General features: G+C 31.1%; 1 protein-coding gene across 4 annotated transcripts in view; it reads right to left on the reverse strand.

Moving 5' to 3' along the window:
- Positions 1–11,417, reverse strand: part of LOC106752409 — a 68,878-nt gene that overhangs the window by 37,357 nt on the left and 20,104 nt on the right. Inside the window, exons 3-13 of one of the 4 annotated variants that reach the window (XM_022778674.1) lie at positions 9,079–9,188; positions 8,910–8,964; positions 8,060–8,148; positions 7,563–7,629; positions 7,418–7,480; positions 6,706–6,876; positions 6,508–6,601; positions 6,331–6,410; positions 6,151–6,226; positions 5,979–6,022; positions 1,551–1,618 (exon numbers count right to left, since the gene is read on the reverse strand). In XM_022778674.1, the coding sequence (XP_022634395.1) occupies positions 1,551–1,618; positions 5,979–6,022; positions 6,151–6,226; positions 6,331–6,410; positions 6,508–6,601; positions 6,706–6,876; positions 7,418–7,480; positions 7,563–7,629; positions 8,060–8,148; positions 8,910–8,964; positions 9,079–9,188 (917 nt within the window). Of the gene's footprint in view, positions 1–1,550; positions 1,619–5,978; positions 6,023–6,150; positions 6,227–6,330; positions 6,411–6,507; positions 6,602–6,705; positions 6,877–6,938; positions 7,104–7,417; positions 7,481–7,562; positions 7,630–8,059; positions 8,149–8,887; positions 8,965–9,078; positions 9,189–11,417 lie in introns of those variants that run through there. The other 3 variants (XM_022778675.1, XM_022778677.1, XM_022778676.1) reach the window with 3 other exon arrangements.

The following is an 11,417-nucleotide window of genomic DNA, read 5'->3' on the forward strand; positions in this document are numbered from 1 at the left end:
TTACTGGAATGTCGTGGCAACATCCACTTGTGACTTTTTAAAAACTGTTGAAATATAATGTATTTTCTAATAGGCTTTTTAGAGTGGGCTTTTTAGGAGCTTTCTGTTTTTCCTTTTTTATGTCGATCTACTATCCCTTAAATAGGGTAATATGTGTAATAGGAATAAGTGAGCAGTAATAATAAAATATTCGGTTTCTCTCCCAATTTTAAGTTGGTATCGAGAGCCATTAGGGTTTGTTGTCTGCTGCCGTTATCCGCAGCTGTTGCTCGCAGCCACTATCCGCTACCGTTATCCGCAGCTGTTACCCGCAGCTACTGTCCGCTGCCGTTATTCGCTGCCGCTGCTGCCATTATCCGTTGCTGCCACTGCTGCCACTGTTTTCCGCTATTCAGTGTTGTTGTCTGTCACTGCTGTCCAACCCTTTTTTCACCTTCCTCTTATTCCTCCGACTCCCCACTTCTTCCTCTTTTATCTCTAATAACAGACCCTTGACTGCCCTAAGTGCTTCATTCCTATTCTGCGTTTTCTTTGGACTTTCTCTTATCAGGTCCAAGATTTCTTGATGTCTCTATCTAATCTCCTCTCTCAATTCTTCCACAGACCTTTCCAATGTGCTCATTCTTCCTTCCATGATTTTTCCTCTCCAAGATCTAGCAGGTCGGACCAATTGTTAGATTTCTTGAAACAAGAAATCTAAAAACACACACTTGACAACACTAAACACACAAAAACACTGAAACAACCTTGTATTATTATTCTTGTAAGAAAATAATACAAAGAATACAATTTGAACACTTCCAAGGGAATTGTCTCCCCTCACACAGGAATACTAATGTCCTGTCACTCAGATACAATTCACTCAACAGCCCCCCTCCAGACAAACCTTTTCCTATTTAAAGACTCCTCCTCCTCTCAACAAAACACCCCACCAGAACAGTTATCCTCCCCCTGCTTCCTAATTGTCCTAACAGACCCCAACTGATTATGCTTTATTTTTTACTCTTTTCTTCCTTTCATAAACTCTCCAGATCCTATCAAGAATTGATATCCCAAATGTGATAATATATACTTATAAGTAGTCTAACCATGATCTGATAACGACCCTAATAACATGTGGCACAATAGATCCAACAAAGCTCACAAGGATAGACTTTGATACCATCTTAGAAAATGACCCTAACTCAACCTCAAAATTGGATGAAGTTTGCAGTTATTTATACAATATAATATAGACAAATGTCTAGTCGATGTGGGATCCCAACATTGTTGAATGGGGAAGACATAAAGGTGACAAACATTTGAATTAGAACTAACAAACATGAGCACCCACTAATCTGATACAGTCTTAGAAAATGACCCTAACTCAACCTCAAAATTGGATGAGATTTGCACTCACTTATATAATATAACTAAGTCAAATGCCTAGTCAATGTGGGATCTTCAACATTGTTGAACGGGGATGATATAAACAAAACAAACATTTGAATTAGAAGTAACAAGCATGAACAACCATTGAGTAGTTATACGGGTAGAGTTCAAAGACAAACCTTAAAAATACTCCTCCAACTATAATTCTAGTCAAGTTACTATGACTATCTCCTTCAGAGAGACTGACCTGCAAAGTTAATGAATTAAACAATGGCTCTTTCCTTAGAGAAGCTAGATATCACGATATGGCATGGTAAAGGAACATGAATAACACAAGAAGTTCATATTTTTAAATGGTCTTTGTAATTTCAAATCAACAATTGAAAAATAAGTAAACTTATTTTAAAATCATCAAAACTAAAACAAACTCTCTTTCTCTTGGTATTTTCTTATGAATTGTTAGTTGATAACTAAAGATTTAAATTTATCATGCCAAACTGAGTTCCAGAACATGTGTATTGGGTAAAACTTTCTACTATGTAATTGTTCCCCTTTCTTTTAGAATCCTTCAATTTAGAAGGGAGAAAACATGAATAAGAATCTTAGAAAGTGAGGGTTTTAAGCTTAATTAATCTCATAAAACAAGCTTCCAAAGTGTTGTTTTCACCCACATAACAAACAATAATTTGGTCACATCTCTATTCGATGTGGGATTTTCGTAAGTGTTTCAATAATGGGTGGCACAACAGACCAAACAAACCTCATGGGATAAGCTTTGATACCATGTTACAAAGCATATTTGGACCTAACTCAATCATATAAAATTGACTTATAATGTGATCCAATAGAGATTTTATAGTAGTTGGCATGATAGGCCCATCAAACCTTAGTAGGATAAGCTCTCATACAATTTTTGAAAGTGATTTTTTGCCTAAATTAACTTAAAAAACGAGTTTGCCTATGATTTGGTCACGTTTTTATTCGATGTGACATCTCCAAAACAAAATTTTTATTAATCATATTATAGGCTATGAAATAGTGGAGAAGATTAGGAGAAATCTCCCTTGTGTGTTTTGCATACACATAGGGTAGTTTATTTATAATGTAAGATATGGGTTAAACCCTAAATACAGAATGGGCTGAGCCCAATTAACATAAACACACAACTTAACATCTAACACTCCCCCTCAATCTAGAGCATATAAATCATATGTTCCAAGCTTGTTACAAAGATAGTCAATTTTAGGTCCTCATAAGGACTTGGTGAATATGTCTGCCAACTGCTTACTTGAGTTAACGAACTCAGTCTTGATATCTTCGAATATGATTTTTTTTATAATAAAATGACAATCAACTTCAATGTGTTTGGTTCTCTCATGGAAGACAGGGTTAGAGCTAATATAAAGAGCAGCTTGATTATCACATATAAGTGTCATGTGAGTGACATCTCCAACTATGGTGGTTTGTTCTTTCAATCTCTAATCCATTTGTTCTTTTTAATTTGCAACCTGTTTTGTTCTTCCTTTCTAAATTGCCGCAAAGTTCAAAGTGTTAAGACCCAAGACGTTCTTACACCCATCTAGAAGGTCTATCTCCAATAAAGGCTCTTCTTAGGGATTAAGGTAGCAAAATCTAGCAATGGAATTGTTATTTCTCAGATAAAGTATTTATTAGATATTTTCAAGGAAATTAAGTTAATGAATTCAAAGTCTATTGCACACCCATGCATCCAACACCAAACTCTTACCTAACCAGGAGTAGTCACTCTCAAAGCCTAAGAAGCATAAGAGGTTCTTTTGAAATTTAATTATCTTATAGTTGTTTGTCTCAACATTTTCTTTACAGTTAGTATATGGAATCAATTTCATAATTCTTCCTATGTAGATCATAAGGAAATAAAATAGAATAAGAAATTTTATTATCTAAAACTGAAGATGACATACAATTAATGTGCATGCACTAGAAACATCCCTACTTTTAAATAACTATATTATTTATTTTATCATTACTTAAAATATAATAGTTAGAATATTTTACGCTTTAACTCTTAGGATTAAATTCATATATTAAAAAAGAATGTTTCTTATGAACATTGAAAAACATATCAAGTAGCTTATCTAAAATATTGTGACTAAGGAAATTGAAAATATTAATAAAAATAAGAAGATTACAGTACAAATAAAAAAATGTATTATATATATATATATATATATATATATATATATATATATATATATATATATATATATATATATATATATATATATATTTTAAAATTATCCTTTGAAAGAATCTTCTAAGGGATAAAAGAAAAGAAAAGATAAGGAGATAAGAAGTGATGAGATTACATTTAATGCATGTAATAATCACTTGAAAATTTTTGGTTATAAATGGGTGAATTGGAAGAGCTGTAAAAAAGTGAAGCAAAGGTAAGATACAACAGAAAAAGAGAAGAAAACAAAGAGAGAGAATTTGGAGCAATAGACTGAAAAAGAATCTTAGTCTTCTAAAAGCACTTATAGTGTATCATAAGGTAAAGATAATGCATCATGAAAGTTTTGATTATAAATGGGTGAATTGGAAGCGGTGTAAAAAAATGAAGCAAAGGTAAGATACAACAGAAAAAGAGAAGAAAACAAAGAGAGCGAGAGAGAATTTGGAGCAATAGACTGAAATTTTTTTTATTCTTCTAAAAGTATTTATAGTGTATCATAAGGTAAGAGTGGAGGTTAAGTTCTTTTAAAACTAATCTTAATAAATTTATGTGTATTTTATTATGCATTAATTTATTTTGAATTATACATTGTTTTATTTACTTCCATTTAATTTATTATCGATTATTATCGTCTTTATGTATTTTCTTATATATTTCAGTTAGGCACTAGTCATTTTTATTTATTTCATTTATTTTATCTTCTATTTCACATTTAATGTTGGTCCAGTTTAATATAGGTCCAGTTCCGTGTTAATTCTATTTATTTGTTTCATTTAATTTATCATCAGTTTAATTTATTTCATTTAATTTACTTTCAGTGACGTTTATCTTATTTATTTTATTTAATTTATTTCTAGTTACACAGGTCATTTCTATTTATTTAATTTAATTTATTTTTAGTTACACATTGATCTTATTTATTTATTTTTTATATATTTATTTATAACTATGCCACTTAATTTATCTTCTATTTATTTATTTTATTTAATTTATTTCTAGTTACACAGGTCATTTCTATTTATTTAATTTAATTTATTTTTAGTTACACATTGATCTTATTTATTTATTTTTTATATATTTATTTATAACTATGCCACTTAATTTATCTTCTATTTATTTATTTTATTTAATTTGTTTCCAATTATGCATCGGTCATTTGTATTAATTTACATTCTTTTTCTCATATTTGTTTATGTCACTTTAATCCATATCTAGTTATAATTTTTTGAAGCTTTTGCTTTGGTTTTAATTTTATGCTATTTTATTTCATATTATTTTAAACCTCATTGAAGAAATACAAATAAAATAAAGAAAAAGTAAATACTTTTATTATTAAATGAACTTGGATAAAAAGAAAGTTACATACATGTTCTATTTATTTTTTATACTTTTTATGTGTTTAGATAGTGTATAGATTATTAATCAAGAAAAACATGACATGTGTTGATAATCATCACATTATGTGGTATTTGAAAATGTCAAATCTAAAAGCATGTCAATTGAGAAAGAGGCTTAGGTTTGGTTAAAATGAGTTGAGGCCAACCTAATGTATAATTGTCTATGTTTGAGAGGTCACAGTTTGATACATTATATAAGATTAAAGACAAAGAGTATAATGAGGTTTAAGGAAGTTTTTACATATTCATAATAACACCTTGAACTAAGATATTCTTAAGGGGAACCATCTTATACCTGCTTAGCATCATCGAGCTTAGGTAGTGAGTATATATCTCTTTTGTAGGTAGGTAAATTGTTGATATTCTCAAGAATGAAGTAATTATGATTGTACCAATGTTTTTAATGAGAAATACTCAACTACCTAATAATCACTACTCAAAGTAAATTGAGAAAGAGGTTTAGGTTTGGTTAAAATGAGTTGAGGACAAACTAATGTATAAGTGTCTATGTTTGAGAAGTCACAGTTTGATACACTATAAGATGAAAGACAAAGAGTATAGTGATGTTTAAGGAGATTTTTACCAAGTGAATATTTGGATTGTTCATAATAACTTCCTGAACCAAGATATTCTTAGGAGGAACTATCTGATACCTGCTTAGTTATTATTTCTATATAATTCTAACTTAAATATAAGATTCTAACACTTTGTAATTTTATTGTTTCCTTGTTTAATTATAGTTAGGAATAGGAATCCTTTTTTATTACAAAGCTTGAGCATGTACCTAGTAGCATTACATCATTGAATGGTCTAGTTCTGACTATAAACATGGGTCAGTTCTTTGTATTTATAACATATACATAACAACCTAATATCAAAATATTCAGAATAAGGGAACACCAAAGAGAAAGAAGAAGGAATACATGGAGAATGAAGTGTACAAGAACATACATGGAGAATGAAGTGCACAAGAACATAATGAAGTAAATAATTACCCGAGAAAAATGGAGGGACTGCATTAAAAGCTCAAGTTGGAAGTCTACAAGTTAATGCCAATTGTAGGATTATTTTCATGATATGTTTACATACAAAACTAATAGCTATACAATATTTCAAAATGATCAAAGGAGATATAAGTTGACATAATAGTTTAGGCTAAAGACATACCAGAGTCTTTAATGCAAAGAAATATATGGTCCACAACAATTGAGACAATAGAATGCCTAGCAGCTTCAGTTGATCGCTGTCATGATTGATTCAGAAACACACCATGATATTGCTATATCAATAAAATACAGTTGAAAAATAGTTTTTTCAAAGGATGAAGTAGTTAAGGCGATATGAAACCTTCTGTGCCTTGAAATCTGCATTTCCCCTGTTTAGACAAACATGTAATCCTGTTTTAAAGCGAAGAAATGCACGCAGTCCTGTTGATATAAGTTTTAGAAACTTCATGTCACATCTTTGCTTTTCATATCAACTAAGTATGGATAATACAGACCTGCCAAACCTTCTTTTAGTTACCTGGTTCACTTAATCCAGGGCAAACAGCTTCAGTGACATGTAACTGAACCTCAAGTGCAAATGGACTGTTCAATTCAGTTCTCTGAACCGTGATCTAATAATATAAAGTTCAAGCTGTATTTCATGATTCATGACAGATGAAATTCTAGAAGAAAAATAATATTCATTAAAACTAATTGGGGGAACTATATTTCTTACAAATGCTTCTCCCGATATTCCTTCTATAAGACGCTCGGCTCCAAATAATACTCGCTTTTCACCATCCTCATCTCTCAGGTTTGCTCCCTCTTGAGAGCGGCCTAAAGTAGCATCCGTGAACATGTCAGGATGAGGCAAAAGATCAAAAGACAAAGATTCCCATTCTAGTTTCTGAAGAGAGGGAGGGGGAAATAAGAATTAATAGGTGATAATAAAAATATAAGTAACTTAACATCCTTGATATGGAGAAATATAGCAGAAACACATTCTGATGAAAGCATAAATGAAAATCTTCTGATGAAAGGAGAGAAAAAATATATAAGAACAATATAAAGACAAATCAATCTTCCCAAATAGGTTTTTGAAAAATGTGATTTACATTTCACAGATTTCATATAAAGCAGAGCAGCTAATAGTTTAATTCGTTAAAATTATAAAAGACAAACATTTTTTAATCAAGGTAGAATACAGTTACAAATTTTTTCTAGAAGCTTCTCATAATAATAATAATAAGGAATTTATTTTAGGCTTTTAGATTTTTTCGTATCAAAAGCTTGAACAAACACTAAAATGCTTCAAAAATTAACTTCTTTCAAAATAAAAATGAATTTTCATGAAAAAAAAGGCTCAAACCAACTGACTCAAGGTTACATACACAAACTCAGAAAAAGGAAAGGGTATATATAATTCTTAAATAAAAATAAAATAGTACTTTGAAGACGTATATATACTTCTTATTACTGGAGAATTCCCGTGCCTCTTTAAGATTTACAACCTGATAACAGAATAAAAAAACTATAAATTTCATATTTGAGTGCCCTGACTTTTATTGCAAGAATGAGTATCATCAAAGTTACCTCCCAGCTTTCATTTGTGGTATACAGTAAAAAGTTGTGCATGGTAATAGATGCCACAGGTGGTGCCCTACGAACAAAGTTAGGGAACAGGCATGGTTATAAGTAGATTTTAGGTGAAATATACAGAAGTCTCTAAGTCAAACAGATATAGTACAGGACTTAGACATAAGTTACCCCATAGAATGATCCACCACATCAATGCTATACAGTAATATCAATTTCAATTTATTGAAATCCACCATAACAATTGAGAGCGATTCTAGGCATGCTTATAAATAGATTTTTGGTGAAATATGCAAAAGTCTGAGTCAAACAGATATAGTACATCGGGCTTTAGCCATATGTTACCCCATGAAATGATCCACTACATCTATGCTAATAGAATAATATCAATTTTCAATTTATAGAAATCCACAATAATAATTGACAATGATTGTATAGAGCATAAACAAACTGTAGATGCTACCCAATTCAGAGCACCTACATAAATATCTTACCGAGTTGCTTCCCCTTGACAACAAGAACTTCCACGAGTTTCAAGTAATAGATTAACCATCCGAATCTGTACAGTCATTCCATCTGCAAGCTGGTGACTTCCCAAAGTCAATATAAATTACAACACTAAAACTACATATTTATATTAATTGGCAAATGAATGGCATTTGAAGTGTTGAAAATTCCACATCATTTAGAGATAATGCCAACTCAGTCCTTACAGGCCAATTTTATGAGGTTGAGTTAAACTCAAAATACCAACTCAGAATATATATTTAAGTGCAAATTTCTCCTTACAAGTCAATTTTGTGAAGTTGAATTAAACTCAAAGTCTACTTCTTAACATTGGTATAGATTCAGGTTTGAGTCTATCCTAGCAAAATTTATTATTTGTTGGGTTTCAACACAGATTAATTAGTTATTTTCTGTCAACTTCATGACTATTACTCACTGAAATTGCTATCTTAATCCCCAACTTAATTATGTTGATGTTGAAAGGAATTCTTGGCCATGAAGTTAAGAAATGGAGGGACAATTGTATACGTGAAAACATTCAAAGACCAATCAATGAAGATTTCCATTTTCAGGGACAAAATTGTAATTTACTCATATTTTTCATGTTAATTAAAATTCTCCTGGAAATTAGAAACAACTTCAACAGAAGGAAAAGGGGAAAAACTGACAGTCCCCTAAAGCCATGAAGTGAATAAATCAAATTCCCCCAAATGAGTGAAAGTGTTATTGTTTTCCTCATCCTCAGTCCATTGAGAAATTTACAATTATTTCATGACTAATAGTACTGGATGTTAGTCATCATGCAAATAATTTACCTTAGAGATGAAAGAACCAAACCTTATCAGAAAAACCATAGCCGCTACCCTTCGAGGAGGAACTTGATGTAGTGCTACTGCAAACAACAAAGTAAGTAGAAAGGAAAAAAATAACTTAAATGTAGTAACAGCAAAATCATTACTCTACAAGACTCCTCACAAAATAATTGGCGAGGCACTAATTTCTCTACCTTGTTGGATTTTCAGATGGCTGAAAATGAGAATTTTCTTCAAGAACCAAATTTAGCCTATCAACTTGCAAGATGATAGGCTCTGTCTGTACATTGCTCACAGACGGCAACTATAAAGCAACATAAACTGCACTTGTTAAGAAACCATACAACTTCATTTGAATACATGAATTGCACTTGTCTCTTATCGATTTATTTCTCTGTGCCTTAATTGCACATAATTGTAATGGCTAAAATGAAAAAAAATCGCTAAAATAGTCTCAACTCATTGAGACCATCTTGCAAGGGAAAGGAAAGGCTAACCATTTAACCGATGATGCTCCTGCTAAATATAATCCTACATTTAGGTTATGGGACAAAGAAGATTCCATGATCATAGTTTGGTTATGAAACTTAGTGGTTCCAAAAATCATTGACACATGTATGTTTTTCAATTTAGCAAAAGCCATACGGATTGCAATAGAACAAACCTATTTTAAGGCAAAATATGTTGCAAAAATTTACGATGTGAAAGAACAACAACCATGGTGGTTACATATCAAAGGAAAGGAGGATCTCTTAAAAGATGGAGAGGAAAAATGAAGGAGTATGGTCTCACAAGAACTATTTCCTATATTATTTATAAAGGAGCTGTTGCTCTTAAATAGAATACATAGATATAATAAGTGAAAATCCTAATATATGATGGATATAATTTATCCCTACAATTCATATTAGGTTTTGAGGAGAGAAGTAAACATAAGACTTGAGATTGAAACTGGAAAATAATTCTTGAAGGCGTAATTGATCTCTCTCATAATCTTCTATTTATAAGAATAAAGTGATAAGTACATGATAAATAGGATAACCCTAGACACAATATAATCATGATAAATAGGGTAACCCTTGGCACAATATAATGATGATAAATAGGGTAAATATCCTAACACTCCCCCTCAAGCTAGAGCATACAAATTGTATGTACCAAGCTTGGAACAAATAAACTCAATCTGAGGACCCCTTAATGACTTGGTCAATACATCTGTGAGTTGATTGTTTGAACCAACAAACTCAATACATATTTTTTAGTCAACAACTTTTCATGAACAAAATGACAATCAATTTCTATATGCTTAGTCCTCTCATGAAACATTGGATTTGATGCAATGTAGAGAGCAACTTGATTATCACAATACATCTTCATAGTATGGATGTCACAGAAGTTAAGCTCTTGAAGGAATTGTTTCACCAATATAAGTTCACATTTTAGTGATATCATTGTCATATACTCGGCTTCAGCGGTTGATCGAGCTACTACATTTTATTTCTTACTTTTCCATGAAATAAAGTTGTCCATGAGTAGACACATATGGAGTGCAAGTCCTGTCAATGTCAAACTTTTCTTTGATAAAATGTTTGTCTAGTTCAATATTTTTAATTTTATAATATTGCACTAGGTTGTGAACTATGTTGATTGTATATTTATTGTCACAATATAACCTCAAATTCTTCCCATAAAGTCCTCCAATATAATCTTTCAACAATAATTGTTCACATATTCCTTGAGCCATTGTCCAAAATTTTGTTTCAGCATTAGATCTGGCTACCACACTTTGTATTCTACTCTTCCAAGTTACTATTCAACAAAGGAAGGTACAATATCCAATAATTGATCCTACCCACAACTAACCTGCATGATGAAATCATTATATGCCTCTAGACTAGCACTATTAATTCTTTTGAACAAAATTTCTCTTCTTGGTGTTCCTTCCAATTACCTATCAATTCTAAGAGCAGCTTGTAAATGTGTTTTCCTTTGGTTAATGAATAAATTTGCTAACTAGACCCACATCAAAACCAATATGTTGTAGTCTTCTCACATGTCTTTGTTACATTTCTTTATCCACAACAACATTATCCTCTACACTTCCCAACTTTAACTTTGGATCAACAAATCTATTTGTTGGCTTGGAGGCTATTTTAACAATTTCTTGTAATAGATTAGTAATTTGTTGTTGCTGAAATATGAAGATCCCTTTCTCAGAATGGGTTGCTTCAAATTTAGAAAAATATTTCAACTCTCCTAAGGTCTTGATTTCAAATTCTTTTGTAGGAGATTGGCTCAACCTTTGTTGCTCCTTTTCATCATTTGTTAGGGTATAAGGTGAGAGGATATTCGGTATAAGTTAATTAGAGTAAATAAATATAGTATAGGTTAATTAGAGTAAATAAATATATATTCCAGGGAAATATTCAATATAAGATATTCAGTATAAGTTAATTACAGTAAATAAATATAGTATAAGTTAATTAGAGTAAATAAATATATATTCTAGGGAAATATTCAATATAAGATATTT

The sequence above is a fragment of the Vigna radiata genome, chromosome 2 (assembly GCF_000741045.1).
Source record: "Vigna radiata var. radiata cultivar VC1973A chromosome 2, Vradiata_ver6, whole genome shotgun sequence".
NCBI classification, from domain to species: Eukaryota; Viridiplantae; Streptophyta; class Magnoliopsida; order Fabales; family Fabaceae; genus Vigna; species Vigna radiata.